Raw genomic sequence first — 18803 nt, 5'->3', positions numbered from 1 at the left:
AACGTTTGGGACATGCTGTGGCCCAGAAAGTGAAACCTCCTATAGCTTTGTGGTTAAGGTGGATAGCTACTCCTTTTTTTTTTTCAATAATTTTTATTCAGATTTTCATAAAACATACAAGACGAAATCATAAAACATTCAAAGACAAAAAACAAAATCAAAAATAGTTAAACAAAACAAAAAAAAAAAAAAAAAAAACAAAAATAAAAAATAAAGAGTAAAATATTGACTTCCCATTTGTCAAAGATCAAATCAGTTATAAGTCTATAATATATAACAATCCTGTCTCTTAAGTCATATTATAAAATCACTTTCCTCCAGTAGTTATCTTACTTAATCATCAAATCTCATAAACATTACTTTATTCTTTCCACAAAAAGTCAAAGAGAGGTTTCAATTCTTTAAGAAATATATCTATCAATTTTTTTTTCCAGATAAGCATATCGATTAATCCATCTCATTACTAATTATGATAATCTTATTGTCATAACCATAGTCAAAATAAACATTTCAATTAATCCATCACATCAGAATCTGTTAGGTTCAGTAATTTCAGTAGCCATTGTTCTATTATCCCTATTAGTTCCATTTTCCATCTTCCATCTTCAGTAGTCTTGTTAAGTCCAGTAATTTCAGTATCCAATCTTCCATTATCAGTATTCCATAATAATCTTGCTGTCAAAGCCATAGTCATATAGTAAGAGTCTGATGGGAATTACCTCTATCCCAAATATTTTCTTGCCATCCATTCTGAATAGGTTGCTGAAATACTGCTGTAAAATCATATCTCTGTTCTTTTTTTCAAAATACACTGGGTCATCTCTTGAAAGTTTTTCCATTGTCACATGGCTGCAGTTAATTCCATAGATTTTCTCTATATTGGGCTCCATCACATCAATCCAGTCCAGAAGATTATCCATGCCATTGATAACTTTATCTCTAGAATCTTCATTAATTTCTTCAGAGATAACATTGAGTTCCAAACAATAGATTTTATTTCTAAAGTCCATAGACTCCAAATCTTGTTCCTGTTCCACGTTTGTTCCAATCTCCGGGATCTCCTCTCTCACAGGGACCCCTGTTCCAGTCTCCAGGGTCTCCTCTCTCACAGGGACCCCTGTTCCAGTCTCCAGGGTCTCCTCTCTCACAAGGACCCCTATGTCTTTAATCTCCTGTGTCTCCAAACAATAGATTTTGTTTCTAAAGTCCATAGACTCCAAATCTTTTTCCTGTTCCACGTTTGTTTTTCCTGTTCCACGTTTGTTAAGGTGGATAGCTACTCCTAACGACACAACAAAGATCACAAAGTTGATTAAAAGTGCTACATCAGCTACATATGACCCTTTTCCCCACGATTCAGCCGAAGTATTTTCTCCTATTCAAAATATATATGGTTGAGATCCAATGTTTGTCATACTCCCAGTACAACTCGTTGAAATTAACGGGGTCAGAGTATGACCAATGTTGTTTTTTACATATTGATTATCCAAGAAGGTCTGGATTGTAGCCAACTAAATCCTACTCAGAATAGACTGAAATTAATGAACCTAAGGTAGTCTGTTAACTTCATTGGGTCTACTCTGAGTAACACTAGCATTGAATAGTAGAGTAATATTTATGGGGATTGTTATGATGTGTGTAACCGAGACACCAGTTTAGGCCCAGATTTTTGCTGGCTGATACCTAGTTTAGGCCCAGATTTTTGATGGCTGATAAATCAGATGCTGGATTCTAGGCAGTTGTAAAGTTCTCTACAACTGTGTGTACACTCAGTTATCTTGTTGCTAGAGATTGATTCGCATTTTGAATAAGAAGGCAAATATAATAATCTTGATTATTCCTTCCCACCTGCCCCATGGCTCTGATCGGGGGGGGGAGGGGAATCAGGTCAACCTGCCTTGGGGACAACCCCCCACCCCTCCTCTGATCTGGTTCCGAATAAGTTTGGAGGTGGGGCAAATGTTTGATTAGGGTTTTAAAGTCTTCAGGAAAGTGTCTTGCAAACCACCACCTTCATGATCGCTTTGTGTGCTTAACAGCCAACAAGCCTACGGAGCAAACCTGTGTGATGCAGGTATGCAAGGCACTTTGCAACTTGCAAACTGGCACCCACAGTGATCCTGTGGGGGCGGCAGTGGCACTCAGGCAGGAAGGAGAGGTACGGCTGTCTCTTCTCCCTGCCTGATGCCCCACCTCCTGACAGCCCCAAGTCACTCTGGGTCATTGAATCTGAAACTTAGTGAACCGTAGCTGTCAGAACCCAACTTGGCTGAGACCCAGATATATCCAAATGGGCCTGATTTGGCTTGGGACTTGGCTGAATCTGGAGCACAGCTCTGTTATTTTGCATGTTCTCATATATTTCTTAATTGTTGGGTTTGTTCAAGTTTAATTCTATTTATTTATTTATTCAATTTGTATCCCGCCCTTCCTCGCAGCAGGAGCCCAGGGCGGCAAACAAAGCACTAAAACACTTTAAAACATCATAAAAACAGATCTTAAAATACATTAAAACAAAACAGCATTCAAAACATTTTAAAAAACAACCTTAAAAAGGGTTAAAAACATTATTAAAAAACATATTAAACAATTCTGACACAGATGCAGACTTATACTTAATACTAATTCTACTATTAATTATTTTTATTGCTTATTTATTAATTAAATTTGTACTCCACCCTTCCTCCCAGAAGGATCCCAGAGTGGCGGCAATTACATATATTGCTCTTCTTTTATGGTTGTACCGGAGTGGTGGTGGTACTGTGTATGTGCTATAAAATAGCCACATAAGGCTGACTGCCTTGGGTGAGGGTGGGAGATGTTTGAGGATGGCTAAATGTAAGTCCCTTCTGTGGCTGAGTACACACTATGCATTTAAAGAATCTTAGGAACTGTGGTTTGTTAAGGGCACCCGGGAATTGTAGCTCTGTTAGGCGTAAACTAGTTTCCAGGATTCTTGTTGTAGTGGTAGAATATACTTTAAGTGTATGGTGTGTACATATGTATTATATTTTTCTGTGCTTTGATTTTGGGCACATCTCTTTCATTTTCATATTTTCAGTGTCTTTCATCCCAGCCCTGAGATTTTTTTTATGAAGTGCAGGCAACATTTATAATAGATAAAATAATTAAGAGGCCATCACGCGTGCCTGTTGCTGGATCACTTCAGTACAACTCCCATCAGACTGAGCCAGCTAGGGAGTTACAGTCCAAAACAGCTGGAGGGCACCAGATTGGTGAAAGTTGCTGTAGTTCAGTCACATGTGGAAAGCATCAAGTTGGGAGAGGCAGCTTACCCATCACGTTGCAAAGTCTTGGATTGTAGGCTTCTTTATAGGTGCTAACAACAAAACACTTCTCCCCCCACTTTTAATTTTTGAAATTATTTTTAAACATACAGATTAAGCAAGCCAAAGGAACAGAGCTAATAAGTTTGGTTCTGCTTTAGCAATTGCTGGGCTTGCTGTGCAGTTGGGTGAGCCCTGGGAGCCTGGTCTTCCTGATCCCAATCCTCTGGTGATTGGGAATGCATCTTTGGCAATTTGGAACTTGTTCCAGCCCCATCCTTTCTGCTTTTCATTCCTGTAGCCTTTCTCTCTCCCCCCCCACTTCTTAGCCCCATCTGCAGTATTAATTTAAATCAGTATCATACCAATATAATTCACTAATAGGCAAAAAATCTTGCGGTTTAAGAACGTAGCTATAGCCCACAGATATTTCTATCAAACTCTAAAAAGCAGGGAAATTGGGCAGCTATAGTGAATGCACCAGGGGAGCAGGACATCTGACCTTTCTGAGATATTGTACTGCCCTACAAACACAATTTGGGTTGGTCTTTCACAGTCCAATCCACTTGCTGTGTAGCTTGGAAGAAGAAGATAGAACTCGTTTCATGCCTTCTAGTACCTGCAAGAAAGACCTTACTGAATAATAACAGCCTGTAGGGATCTCTCAGATCTATTTAATATGACAAGTTTGTGTTTATGAGCATTATTAGCAGCATTACATGTGAACTTTAGGCTTGAAGCTTACTGTTGAAAGTAACTCTGGGTTTTTAGCAAACCACTTGAAAGAGATGAAGCTTCCTGTGCTTTGCTTTGAAGCAAGGCCCTGGCATCTTAGAATTTTTAAAATGTGTAAGAGCTGTGTGTGTGTGTGTGTGTGTATATATGTGTGTCTGCACCAGGAGAGGGAAGGCAAGACTGTTTTGTGCTGCCAGGATGATGAAAGGACAGCATGTCTAAAGTTCCCAGTGTTTATTTTGCTGATTATTTACTTCATTAGGGTTGTTCACACACTACACTGAACTCAGGTACAAGCTGTCTCAGTACATGTACTAGTGTTTGTGTAAAAGTGTATGTGCTTCTTCATTTATATAGCTCGGCTGTTGTGTACACAGAAAGTGCACTTGCTGCATATCACAAGTGAATTACTGCACGAGGGTACAGCTAAACTATTTGTGTACTCAGATCGTACACTTGTTGAATGTAACCTTTGAACACCCCTATTGTTATCACTTTCTCTGCTTCTCCCCCACTCCCAAATTTTATCCTTGTTGCAATCCTGCAAGGTAGGCTAAGAGTGGCCTTGTCCCTAAGGGATAAAATTTCAAGTTCTGCTTCAGTCTTGTTGGGTGACCCTGAAGAAGTTGTCCTTTTCTGCCTTAGCTGTTCATTTCTGCAATGAGAATAAGGGACGAGAATGACTTCTCTCACCAGCAGGACTTGCAGAACTCCTTGTTTTCTTGCTTTAAACCATGGTCAATAAAAAAAATCCCAAAGCAATTATTAGGACCAATTAAAAAGTCACATATTAACAAGCGAGCTTTTGAGTTTACCAGAATGCATCTTCAGGCTGGACTTGAAGCAGAGAAGAAGAAACCAAAAGAAAGAAGGGAGTGGAAAGGGATGGGGAAATGATTGGATACAACGAAAAGCCCAAGACTGCGTTTGTAATATTTAAGATGGAATGGAGGAGGTGTTACACATACTTAATTAGGTTAAACTGTGCTTGGAGTTAAAGGACAACTGACACAACCCTCATTTTTATATATATCCTTGATTTTTATATATATCCTTGGCTGGTGAACTCCTCTGAAACTTGTTAGTCATAAAGTCTTTATGCTACTAAAGGTATTATTTTACTCTTGCTGTGGAAAATAAGAAGATAGATGTTTTGAAAGGGCTTATTTTTGGAGTGTGTTGATGTTCTTTAAAATGTTGATGGGCTCACCATTAATTCTTCCTTTCCAGATAAGCTGATTGGCACAGAATTGTCAAAATGGCATCTACAAACACAGCAGGTGGCAGAAACAGGTAAGATTTTAATCCAGCATGAGGACACCATTTCTCTCTCCTGAGTACCTTTGAGCCTTTTAGTGAAGAAATTCCATCTTGTTTCATGATCTTTGCAGGAATAAAAGATGAATGTTAAGTAGTTTATAGCAGAGTGACCTTGTTTGCAAACGGCTGAGACCATACATGCATGTGGACTCCCAGAGTCATGTTGCTCTTCCTGGTCTTTTTTTTTTTTTTTTTACTGGTGTGCTGTCTAAACTAAACCAAGATCATCCAAACTAGGATTTATGGTTAAGCTCTCTCCTCATCAAGCATGAGCTGTAGCCAAGGGGTTTTTTTTGGCTACAGTGCATGGTTTGCTGATGTCCCTGTTGGGATGGAATGCTAAGCTAAACTTTGCCTTAGCTCAGCACAGCAGTAAAAAGTGAATCATCTCAGTGAGACATTGTTAGAGGTGACTGATAATCATTCCTAGCCCTTCAGGGCCGCCACGTTTTCTGTCTTGCACAGTGTCTCCTTCAAGCAAACACAATGTATTAATTATCCTGTTGCTGTAAACAGAAATATGCCTCGTTCCTGCTTTGTTCCGTGAAAGAAATTGGCTGTGGGCTTGTCAAGTAGAGGACTGTTCAGAGGTCATGTCTCATGCCACAGTCCTTCAACAGGCAACCTGTAAAACAGCATAGATGGCCAGCTGGTTGCCCATGAGACAGATCTGCCGCTGAGACAATTCCATCTTGCTCCTTAGTTTAATCAAGACATGAAGCGGCATTTTTTGTTTTGTGTCTCTATAAAAACGTTTTGAGTCGCCTTTTCAATGTAAAAGTGCTCAACGCAGCTTACCACGAAGCCACAAAGATTTGTTTTGGGAAGTTGAAGCTTGGTGGACCGTTCATAAACTGGGCTCCTGCTGGGAGGAAGGGCAGGATATAAATCTAATGATAATAAAGATGATGATAATAATAATAAACTTCCAGCTAGAAAACCATTGACATTTTATAAGTTTTAATGTAACATTCTGTTGAGAATTGACTGTGGTTTCAGCCATTGAGGAAAAGAGAAGTCTTTTCCAGTTGTCAGAAATGGAATAGTTCCACATTTTCGTGTTGCCTCGCCCCCATTGAACTGTGTGTATGTTTGCATACATAATTGCATGCAATGCTGTGCCAATCACATCCTCTCCATAACGAGTAAGCCCTTCCTGCGAGATGCTGCCATCTTTATTATGGAGCCTGACCATTTGTGAGATGGGCTGTACCTCAGTGGTGGAACATCTGATTTGCAGAAGGCAGGTTCAATCTGCAGCGTTTCCAGGTAGTGCTAGGAGAGACCCCAGTCTGAAACCCTGGACAGTCGCTGCCAATTAGTGTAGACAATACCGAGCTAGATGGACCAAGAGTCAGTCACGTATAAAGCAGCTTCTTTGTGTTCCTGTGGTCAGTTTAACACACAAAATATATTTCTGGTCACCCGATCACTGCCTTTTTCCTGAGAATACAGACACTGGCCATCTCAGGCTTAGATTTTTTGTGAAGCAAGTTTGAGAAACAACACTAAACACAGCTAGCACTGCTTCATCAGGTGTTATGGTGGGTAAGGAGGGACTTCATTCCAGAAAGGGGGCATATACTGCTACCATGTAAAGTTACATTTCCACAACCAGAGAAATGGAACTAGCAGATCAAATCTTATAGTCAACTTTTCAGCTTAAGGGTGCTCAAAGGGACAATGTAAAAGCAAGGGGGGGGAAGGTAGTATTGACTTTCATTTAACTCCCTTCTAACCCACAGTATTGTCTGCCTTTTCAAGGTCCTTGCTGCTGCAGCATAGTCTGAGGTATAAGAAAAGTAGAGTTGGTGGTCTCACCATATTGCTGATACTGTGCTCCAAAACTGTGCATGATCTTTCCCATCAGCAGCAGTTAGGCATTAAAAAGCAGAGGTGGGACCTGCAATAAAATTACAGTGTGTTCTTCTTCACTGCCCCCCCTTTGAGGATACTCCATTTTGTTCCCCCTCCTCCCCAGTTTTCTGTATTTTCCCCGACTGTTGGTCAGCATTTTGTGGCCACTGAGGATGCTCTGTCCTCATTGGACCGTTTTTGGGCTCCCAACACTCTTTATAGAGTTTTTTTTAATCCCTAATTTTTATTTTTGTACTTCTGCAAATTTGTGTGTTCTCCTAAGTCTGCTGATATCTCTCTTGTGAATGGGTTGTGTTGTTGTAGGTACCTAAGCAATGGCACTTACCACTGGAGATGGGGGAAATGGCTTGCAGTACATCATAAGACAATTCCTTGAGGTAGAGCAGAAGTCCCTCAGTCCTACTTTTTAGTATTAGTTGGGCCAGTTTGAAGCAAAACCACCACAGAACGGTGTTCCCTGTCCCCACTCATTCCTGAAGGATTTAACGTGTGGTTTGGTCACTATTATTTATTTATTTATTAATCATTTGATTTATATCCCGCCCTTCCTCCCAGCAGGAGCCCAGGGCGGCATCTCTTGGCCTATCTCTAATAAGTGCCTCAGCCTGTTGCTATGGATTCTTGCATGAGTGAGGCAACACGTTAAGAGATTACTTGCGTGGAGATGTGCTTGAAGGTAACTTCTCTAGTCTGGGCCCCCATCTGCACTATATTTAAAGCACTATGATACCACTTTAACAGTCATGGCTTCCCCCAAAGAATCCCGGGAACTGTAACCACGGTTCCCAGAGTGGTTTCACAATCAATTCCTCTTACCAGGGAACTCTGGGAATTATAGCTCTGTGAGGGGAATAGGGGTTTCCTAACAACTCTAACAAACTACATTTCCCAGGATTCTTTGGGAGAAGCCATGATGCTTCAAAGTGGAATAATACTGCATTCATTGTATAGTGCAAATGGGGCCTAGGATGCTTGCCTGTGAGTAGATATGCTGGGTGATAACTCTTTCAATAGCACTCGACTCAACCACTTCTTCTAAATTATTCGTTGACACTTTTAGTGATTTGAGATAAACGTGCGTTTTCTTTATGTTAATGTTCCTAGAGCACACGCCAAATGTTAAAGCCAAAAAATAAAATACAATTTCTCTAGAGTCCAGTCTGAGTACTATCCAAACATGTAGAGCTTTCTCACTCCAGATCAGATACTGTATCAAAATGATTCTTGACAGCTGTAGTGAATCTGAACAGCAAATTGCGTTCAGCCTGTGGATTCTGCCTTTGTTCAGCTGGTGTATAAATCACAATGGTTAACACTCTTTACAGCCTGCCTTCTCACCAAATTGCCCTCCAAGTCCAACAAGAACATATAAGCCTCTGCATATGCAAAATTCAACCATTTGCCAAAGCATCCACTGTTTATTATTTATTTATTAAATTTATTAGTCGCCCATCTGGCTAGCTGTCCAGCCACTCTGGGCGACGTACAAAATAAAAACATACAAATACTTTAAAACATTAAAAAGCTCAACAACAATAATAAAACCTAACCCACCCCAAAAGCCTGCCTGAAGAGCCAGGTCTTCAAGGCCCGGCGGAAACTCATCATAGAGGGGGCATGGCAGAGATCATTTGGGAGGGAATTCCACAAAGTGGGGGCCACAATTGAAAAAGCCCTCTCCCTAGTTCTCACCAGTCTAGCTGTTTTAACTGGTGGGATAGGATAATTAAAACAGAATTATTAAGCTGCACATAGCAATAGTAGGATAATATCTGCTTACCATTAACAAAGACTTGAGGATGCTACCTGCAGGATCCTCTACTTAAAGGGAGGGGGATTTGTAAAACTTCTAGATCCTTTCTTCTAGCGCTTGGTAGGAGTTCCTCGCATTTACATTGCAGGTAGCCTTAGTCTGACTCTGCCATCCAGGCTGACTAAGCAATCTCCTGGAAAAACACTGTTCGAGGAGCAGCTGCCATGGTGTATCATAGCCAGCTCTGTGCACAAATGGAAGCTGCACCCCAGTATCCTCTGAGACACTGCAGGGAGTTCTGGGGCAATGTTAGCACGGGGATACTTCCAACAACAACACCCTGCAGCCCATCTCACCTAAAGATAGCCAAAAACAACAACCCTTAAGCTGGTTCTGAGATGGTCATAGCAGTGTTATGATAATGACAGTGCAATCCTAAACTAGAGTGTAAACCTCACTGAATTCAGTGGGGATTTACAGCTGAGAAAAAATGCCTGGGATTGCACTATAAGGTGGCAGGCAATTCCTAGTAAATAAGAGTTTTTAAAATCATACTAATACGGATAATGCACCCTCCCCAAGTGTCACAATGTTAACACTTTTAGAAATGACTCCATTTATAGTGTTGCTAACGAACAAATCGCTAGCACATTATATAACCTAGCAATATAAAGATGTGCCAATATAGGATAATAGCAATACAATAAAACTCTAAAATATTAAAGAAAAATACTGCAGAGACCCAGAGTTTCCACTAGAACCAGAATATATTCTACATTCTATATTTGCTACTGTATCAAGTGATTAGAGATGTGACTGTCTGCAATCGGGGCCAAAACCTCCATTTAGAATCTCTATTTTAGATGGAGGAACTCGCTCCTTTTCATAGAGGCTAATTGCTCTTACCTATATTTTCTTACCTTATCTAGGCGCTTGTGGGATGGAAGAACGACTCCCTCTGTCTGCTTTATAATTCTGTCATCCATCATTACAGCTTTTCACCTTAGGGAGCAAAAGCTCCTTTTGTCTCCAGCTTTTTCTTCTGTTGGCAGAGACCTAGCTTAAATCATAATGGGTTCTTAAAACGAGCCTGATCAAGTTACTATCCCTGTGTGTTGCTTTCCTCATGTGCAAAATGTGAATGATGCAGACATAGTTTATGAGGATTTGTATGCGAATATCAATGGTTGCAACTTTTTTTTTTGTAAAAAAATGCTTTTTCTCCAAGGTGTTTAGAGCAGTGTACATGGGCCCTCCTTCATTTCATCCCTCCAACAACCCTGTGAGGCAGGTGAGGCTGAGGCCCCATCTGTGCTATAGCAGTATCATACCACTATAAACAGTCATGGCTTCCATCCCTTTAACAACAGTGACCCGTATGCTACTGCTAAACATCATACTTAGGGACTACTTGTGTTGGGAAAGTCAGAGATTATCTTCCTAGCTCTGGTGGTCAAGCTGAAGCTTCAGCTTGTTTTATTTTTGCATTTAATTTATATCCCACTTTTCCTCCAAGGAGTTCAAGGAGGTGTTCTTGGTTCTCCTCCCCCATTTTTATCATCACAACAGACCTGTGAAGAAGGCTTGCCTGAGAGATAACGATTGCGCCAAATAGACTTGTTAGCTTTATGGGTCAGTGGAGCTTTGAACCTGTCTTCACAGTCCAGTGTGAGTCCACACTGTGAATAGTAGCCTTCACCATTCTGAAGCATTGGTCTTAAATAACTTTTCCTTGTTATTTTGGATGTAGACTGAGGCCTCGTTAGCAGGTACCAATTACCCATGGTTATGTATTGCAGTGCGTTCCTCTTCAGTGGCCTCCCCTTCCAGGATACTCCATTAAATAAATAAATAAATAAATAAATTTCATTCCCCCTCCCGTTTTCTGTCTTTTCCCTGACTGTTGGTCAGCATTCTGTGGCCACTGAGGATGCTGTCTCCTCATTGGACTGTTTTTGGGTTCCCTACACCAGTGTGGTGTAGTGGTTAAGGTGTTGGACTATGACCCGGGAGACCAGGGTTCGAATCGCCACACAGCCACGAAGCTCACTGGGTGACCTTGGGCCAGTCACTGCCTCTCAGCCTTGGAGGGAGGCAATGGTAAACCCTTCTGAATACCTCTTACCATGAAAACCGTTCATAGGGTCGCCATAAATCGGAATTGACTTGAAAGCAGTACATTTACATTATTTTTTACTCTTTATAGAGTTTTTTTATCCCTAATTCTTATTTTTAATTTAAATTTATATTTTTCACTGTTCTGAAGCATTGGTCTTAAATTGGTCTTTCCTTGTTATTTTGGACATAGACTGAGGCCTCGTTAGCAGGTACCAATTACCCAGGGTTATGTATGTAAATGCTTGTAGTGTCTCAGATTCAAAACAAGTGTGTGTATAAATATGTTGATATTGAGGTACGTGGGTGTCAGGAATTTATGGCCAAGAAACTGGATCCATACGTTTACTAAATTTCTTCCAGCCCCTGGGCACCCTTGAAAATGTAGGTCAGATCAGCCACCAGCACCTTCAAAGCTCCCAACTGATTCCCCTCACCCCGTGGGTCAGTGGGCCTGATTGAAAAAAGGGTCCACACCCCTGGGGTCCTAATCTGTATTATGCTAGACTTTCCTGTATACATGCTTTCTGAGTCCAGATGCGTAGTCAGAATAGGGCCCCCTCCACATGCATGATGGCGGAAATCATAGAGGAGGAAAGGACCCAAAGATCATCTGGTCCAACCTGCTGCCAGTGCAGGAAACCTACTACTACAGCTTCTTGCCCTTGCAGAGAGGAGTTCCTCCCTCTTTCATTTTTCCCTCTCAACAACCCTGTGAGTTGGGTTAGGCTGTCATCCTCCAGGGTTGCAAGGAGCAACAGTAGCCATGCGGGCTACCATTTTCTGCCCCACAGTGCCATTTAGGAAGAGTGGCTACATAGCTCAGCTGTTGCACTTCCATTTTATGACTGGCCCCATCTTCGTGCTGCCATCAGCTTGTGACTGCATCTGCTCTCGTGGTGCCATTGTAGTTTTCTCATGGTGCCTCTGTAGTTTTCATCCCTCCCAAATGGGCTCTGGGGATAGAACGTTTGAGAACCCCTAACGTACAGCATGCCTGTCCTCCCTCTCAGTAGGAAATGAGGACGTTAAATGCTGAGTGTAACAGATGAGGCTGTCCAGTTTATGGGAGCCATTATGGCTCTGCAGATTCTAATAAAGGATCGCTTAGCAGTTGTCCCTTAATGTATAATGGTGATGGATGGATGAAGTTGTGTGTGGGTGTGTTGGCATTTTGGTACCAGCTGAAAACCCATTTGTGAGTGTATCCTGGGAGTGGGAAGGTGTGGGGTATTTAATACAATGCACATCAGATCTGCCACAAATTCTATGTGTTATTATTGAAGTAATGGGTAAAAAGGACACATCTGCAGTCTCAGCTGGGAAACTGGTTATTTTGGCTGTACAGTAGGGAGATTGTGGAGGGCTATTGAAAGTTCCCTCAATGGGACAATTTATGGCCTGGGGCCAGAGGTCTGTTTGTAGATGAAAAGCCCCTAGCTTGCATGCTTGAAGTACTTGGATTCACAATAGGCAGCTGACCCTTTTCACCTCCCACTGCAAAGGAATCTCTACTGGATGTAAATGGGGGCTGTTAAGACACATCTCATTAATTAATAGGCCTTCCTTCAGCTTTGTTTAAGGCCTGCCTCCAGACCCACTGCTACTCCATATTCATGACCAATATGTGTTGATTATTAAGTGTGTGTATGTGTGTGTTAAACAACAATAGCTGCAAAGCTCTTAACTTAAAAATGAATATGAATGAAGGGCTGGCTTCTTTTGGTGGAACCCATAGCATAGCTGACAAACAGTACTACAATGTATTGCACACCAGTGTGCAACACATCTAGTGTTGTTTGGATTGCAGGATTTGTCTTGGGAGTTGTTATGCTGATTTGTGCTGTGCTGTGAAGGTTTCTGAGTTTACTTTAACTCCTTGCTAGTTCCCCCCTCTCCTTTCTTTCGTGTATGTGTGCATGCATAGCTGAGCTGGCTTGTATCTTTGTTTTACACTGTCAACCCTGTGTAGGATTTCTTGATTATCTGCTACTCCTTATGCTGCCTGCTACCAACTTGCTTGCTCCCTTTGCAGATAAAAGCAAATGCCAGGGTGGAAAGGCAAAAACTTAATGCCCCCTGCCCTTCTTTGATATTTTGTAGCCCATCCATATAGCTTGACATCAGGCCCTCTCCCTTTTTGAAATCTGGAAGAGATCAGATATTCTGGGCTGCTGGCCTCTCTGTACAATGGGCTGCCCAGTTTCTTGACTTCCACTTCCTTTCATATCCTTTCCCTTTTTGGTGGCTTCTGGCCTGTTTCTGGTGGTAAGAAAAACCATGTGTGAGAAATATGTTTTCATCTGGAAATATCTTGAGAACCGAATGTGTACAAAATCCCTTTGACTTCGCTACCAGCTCGGCAATAAGCAATCAAAAGCCATTCCCTCCTTCCAAGAGATGAGTTACAGGTGTCTAAATCCCCCCCCCAAGTTTAAAACCTCACAACCTGCATCACAATTTGCAGCACATCATATTTCTCATTGTATTGCTATCTCTGTTAATTTACAACAATATAAACGAAGTATACACCACCAAAGTAATAATACTGTGCTTAAAATGAATCCTGCAAGCAGTATGAGTTATGCCCATTGAACAAATTTGCATAATTTCTCTGTGCAATTTTGTTATTTTGCATAATTTAATCAAATACCCTGCCTCTCAGCTTAAAGGCTCTTGGAGCAGCTTACAACAATAATTAATAAGGCAGTCTCTCCTTTCAGGCTAACGGTCTACAAGCCACAACACAAAAGGAAAAGATATTGGAAGGGGTGAGGAAAAAAGCAGGCACTACTACTTAGTTACAAGGTTTTTGTAAGTGTTCTCTTTTTTTTTTATTTGGAGGGGTGGAATCCAACTCTCGGCAGCTGCTTCACCTTTGCCCAGTTGATGGGCCTGATTTGGGTTCCCCCTTGCTGTAGTGTTCTTCTTGGGAGGCAGGGGCATGCTTTAATATTTACTTGTCCTGTGGAGGGACAAGAAGCTATGCAATACTCTGACACCTTGGCCCTAACCACTGGAAAACCTTGTTCACCTGCCTGTAGCTTTTGAAATTTCAACAACCATTTGCCCATTCAATTCAAATTATGTTTACATCCATAAGGCCTAGAAATGTGTAGTGCAATTGCAGCCCTGAATATAGGTACATTTTTTGTACCACAACCAAGAACATGCATTCCCAAACAGCATTTTGAGCTGATTTACACTTTTGTTTTGTAAAGTGGAATAGAGAAGTATCTGTGAACGTTGCATATGTGGTTCCTTCAAGCACTGAAGTAGGGATCAGAAAAGGAGCAGACCTCTGCTTCTGTGTTTAGTGCAGAGAAATGAGGTCAGGCTATTTATATGTGCAAGTGCTGTTTGCAATTGAGTGTGTTGCATGTGTATTTTGCCACTTGCTTTTTGTACCCAAGGTTGCAAAAAGAGAGGTGCAAGTTGGCTCTAATAATTTCTAGGAATCCTGCTCAGTTTTACAGGTTCATATATTAAATCCCTTTTCTTTGTGAATGTTTATATATTTTCCTGGTGTTAATGCAGTTGCAGGGATGAGATATGAGTGATCTTTGCATTGCACAGGCAACTTTGCAAAATGGCCTTGATAATGACTGACCTTTTTTTACTGTTTATGGAGAAGGCAAAGAGTTTGCAATTTTAAAATGCTATGTAGGAGACAGTACTATATTTTTTATAACCCACCCTGGGACTTTATGGTGAAAAGCAGGTAAGATATCTAATAATGTTTATTAAGGATTTTTAATTCTTAACTTTAAAAACATACTTTGCATTCCTGGATCAGTATAATCTAGTATTTGGTTTCAGTGGATGCCAGCCAGATGCCTCTGAGAAAGCCACAAGTGCGTGTTATGACTCCAGTGTCAGAGTTAGGATTAGCCCACCTATATCTTGCATTGTGTGAAAAAGAAACTTTTTTAGTGTTACATTTTAACATACTGACATTTATACTGTTATGGAATTAATTTGCCATGATGGCCACTCACCTTGGAGGTTTTGTAAAAGGAATAGAGTAGACAGATACTTTTTGTAACTATTTGAATTAGACATACTTTGTCGTAAGCACATTTTTTCCCTACAGACTCATGACTCCCATTTCCTCTCCTTTGCTGTTTCTCCCTGTGTCTGGACTGTAAGATCCTCGGGGTAGGGACTGATCGCATCTATTCCTTGTAAAGGACCATGCATATAGATGGTGCTATATGAATTAATAAATAAAAATAATAGTTAAATGGAACCTTCCTGGATACAGGACTTAGCTTTTGGGCCTGGCATCTTTCAATTCAAAGCCTCCATCCTTAAACATATCAAACACAAATCAATGAAAGTGCCCCCGAGGGGGGTGCAGAGTGCATTTCCCAGGGCATCTTTTGAAGACACATGTTCCAGGCACCTTGCTGAAGCTAAGCAGGTCTCAGTCTGGTCAGTGCCTGAATGGGAGACTGCCAGAGGACCCCATGCATGCTATCTAGAGTTCCACGATGGAGGAAAGGCAGGCTATTAATGGAATACACGAAAAGGGCCCCAAAGCTGGTGCAGAGTATATTTCTGTTATCACTATAACTTGAGAGGGTCACCACACATGTGAGGCTTAAGGGAGAAAATTTTCCCGCTTGGAGCATGTTTTCACATAGACTTGAGCATCGGGTTCTCTTTCTGGAAATTAACTACTGCAGAGGAAGTATACCTTTGGGAGCTAGTATGGTGTAGTAGTTGGAATAGGATTTGGAAGACCTAAGTTCAAATCTTTACTCAGCCGTGAAGCTTACTTTGGTGACTATGAGCCTCTCACTGTCCTTTACCTGGATGTACCTCACAGGGTTGTTGTGAGGATACCATTGTGCAGGGACAAGGCATGCTGTCCTCAGTTCCTGGGAGGAAGGGCAGGATAAAAATTTAATTATAAAATAATTAGTTTTGCAGCCCAGTTTAAAGAGAGATTAACCGATTTAATTTCATGATTAAATCAATTAAAATATTTAAATTTGCATATGTCCATATGCATAAAACAGTATTTCTGCAACAAGAAACATTACAACAATTTTTAGATGCATTTTTTTTAGAAATTCTTGTGTGATAGAAAAGGAGAGTGCCTCTCCTAAATAAATACACATTTAAGATGGTGCTTGTATTGCCTCCAGTTTTTATAAGCATTTGTATTTTTAAAAGTTTTCATATTTTTTTTAAAAAAATGGATGACAGACTAATCAAGGATACCTTTTTTTAGTTGACCAATTCTTTTAAAAAAATCAGTGTTAGAATAGGACTGGGGAGGCCCAGGTTCAAATTCCTACTCAGCCATGAAGTTCACAGGCCAGTCTGCTAGCCATGCCTACCTCACAGGGTTGTTGGGAGGATTAAAAAAAGTGACAGGACTATGTGTTCAACATTGTGCTCCCAAAGCAGGTTATAAATGTAACTAATAAATAAGAGAGTGCAATTGTCCTCATGCTCTGCTTGTGGGGAAAGGCTGTAGCTCAATGGTAGAGCATCTGTGGTTTGCATGCAGAAGGTCCTGTGTTCAATTCCAAGGAACTCCAGGAAGGGCTGGAAGAAACTCCTGCCTGAAACACTAGAGAGCTGCTGCCAGTCAGTGTAGACAGTACTGAGCTAGATGGACCACATAAAGCAGCTTCCAAGGTTCCAATCTGGTCAGCCATTATGGGAATACTTTGTTCTGACTTTACAGGACTTTTTCTTATGCGTCTAAATAACAGTTGTGTGGTGTAGTTTTTAGAGTGTAAGATTATGACCTGGGAGACTAGGGTTCAAATCCCCACTCAGTCATGAAGCTCACTGGGTGACCTTGGGCCAGTCACTGCCTCTCAGCTTAACCTACCTCACAGGGTTGTTGTGATTAAATGGGGGGGAAGAAAACCATGTATACCACCTTGAGCTTGGAGAAAAGGTGGGATATAAATGTAATAAATAAAAACAAGTAAATATCACAGCAGCCCCCGCTTCCTTAAAAAAAAAAAAAGCCCCCATAATCCCAGGTAAAGCCATCACCCCAGTGCTGCGCTTGTGAGCTTCCCAGTGTTGAATAATGTTGTTGTTATTATTATTTTTCCTAAAAAAAAGAACCAACTTGGCTGAGCCTGGAGCCAATTCCACAAAAGTGGGAGAGCCTTGGTGCTTCTCTCATGTGTGGTGCGAGAACACACAGCACCTCCCATCCCTGGGACTTCCTTGCTCGCCTGGGTGCCAGACACCCTTGGCGTAAGCCTTTCCCCGCCAAGTTTCCAGGAGCTTTCCATCCGCCGCCGGCTACCGCCTCTTATCTGCCCGTCCGTGGAGCGGCTCTCAGTGCGCGCGCGCCAGCAGTGCCAGGCAGAAGCGGACTCCGTCTCCCGGCTGGCCGGTGCATGTTTGTACATGGTCAAAAAGGCTTTTTTCTTTTTTGGCACAGGCCGCTTTCTCTCCCTCCTCCTCCCTCTCGCCCCACCCCCGCCAGGCCGCCCCTTTTTCTTCTCAGCGGGCGAGGCGGGGCGTCTCTCTCTCTAGGAGCCCTCTTCGTGCGCCCTTTCCTCTCTGATAGGCTCGCCAGCCGGGCTTGTCCATTTTTTCTTAGCCAATCCTCCCGTTTTCTTGCCCTTGACAGAACAACATGTCCATTTAAGGGAGGCGGATTGTACCATGCAAACTTAGCGAGGGGACAAAAATGTGTGTGTGTGGGGGGAAAGTGAGGTGCGAACCCTCCGGTTTGGAGGGAGAAGAACCGGCCACCACAAAAGAGCAACAATTCCCCTTTTTATTTGTCGTTTAGTTGAAATCGCCGTTTTTAACGTGCGCTGACAGGAGGGAGGGTGGGCTGGCACGAACGGCGGCGGTGCGTTCGCTGGCAGCCTTTGCAGAAAGATAGGAGCCCCGAATTGTAATTAATTAAATAAAAGAAACCAGCCTGTCCGGGACTTGGCTTACCTGTGGAGCTGCGAGACGGAGAGCTCAGCCTCCTCCCTCGCTCCCGCCTCCGCCTCCTCCCAGATGGCTTGCAATGCACCGAGCCGGACTGGAGGAGGCCCCTGGGTGCCCGGATGTGTCTCCAAATTAGTGTAGAATTGAACTAGGGAAGGAGAGAGAGGCTTTTAGTTCAGGAATCTGCCTTTGTATAGAGAGAGAGAGAGAGAGAGAGAGAGAGAAGGGCGAGTGATTAACGTGATATTTCTGAGCAAGCGGGGCGGGGCACGAGAAGGTCAGACGCAGCAGCAAATGGACAGGAAGTTTTTGGGTGGTGGGGGGTAGGGGAACGGGAAGAAGTCTGCCGATGGCCAAGAGACGGTTGGCTTGCTAAACTTCACTATGGCTGCCCAGTCAAGGTAAGGATTAAAATAAAACACATACCGTTTTTTAAAAAAAATCGTTAAATTTTATGTTTTGTTCTTTGTTTTTTACCTAGTCTGCGTTGTTTCGGTGTTTTTGTTTTCTTGTCGTTGCTGGATTGTCTCTGACTGTTCTCCAACCCCCTTTCTCAAGAGTTTGTCTTCTTCAGACGTTTGAATTGGGTTGAAATGTATTTGGGCTGGTAAACGAAAAGAAATCTCCCATCGCTAAAAAAAACAAAAGATCAAAGGCTGTTTTGAGTTTTTTAAAGTTTACTTCTCTCGCCCTTCCAAAAAGGTTTGAAACAGTCTTTAAACGGAATAGTGCATTTTTAAACAACATGTGAGAGCAGCGATTGGAATCTGATCTTCTGAAAGCTGATT

The 18803-nt window shown here is 41.9% G+C and overlaps 1 protein-coding gene and 1 long non-coding RNA gene across 5 annotated transcripts in view; one reads left to right on the top strand and one right to left on the bottom strand.

Moving 5' to 3' along the window:
- Nucleotides 1–18803, top strand: part of AFF1 (ALF transcription elongation factor 1) — a 193800-nt gene that overhangs the window by 6618 nt on the left and 168379 nt on the right. Inside the window, exon 2 of one of the 2 annotated variants that reach the window (XM_061583084.1) lies at nt 5253–5315. In XM_061583084.1, the coding sequence (XP_061439068.1) occupies nt 5281–5315 (35 nt within the window). In that variant the 5' untranslated portion in view covers nt 5253–5280. Of the gene's footprint in view, nt 1–5252; nt 5316–17597; nt 18417–18803 lie in introns of those variants that run through there. The other variant, XM_061583085.1, reaches the window with a different exon arrangement.
- Nucleotides 887–18282, bottom strand: LOC133363752 (uncharacterized). Of its 3 annotated transcripts, none has more exons than XR_009757751.1 (3): nt 18022–18282; nt 9894–10033; nt 887–1282 (listed from the first exon to the last, which is right to left on the bottom strand). It is a non-coding gene; the product is annotated as an uncharacterized LOC133363752 (long non-coding RNA). The 3 variants fall into 3 exon arrangements; XR_009757750.1 differs by having other exon boundaries at nt 9894–10029; XR_009757752.1 differs by having other exon boundaries at nt 9894–10015.

This window comes from Rhineura floridana, chromosome 9, assembly GCF_030035675.1.
Source record: "Rhineura floridana isolate rRhiFlo1 chromosome 9, rRhiFlo1.hap2, whole genome shotgun sequence".
Lineage (NCBI taxonomy): Eukaryota > Metazoa > Chordata > Lepidosauria > Squamata > Rhineuridae > Rhineura > Rhineura floridana.
This window is presented reverse-complemented; position numbering and strand designations above follow the sequence as displayed.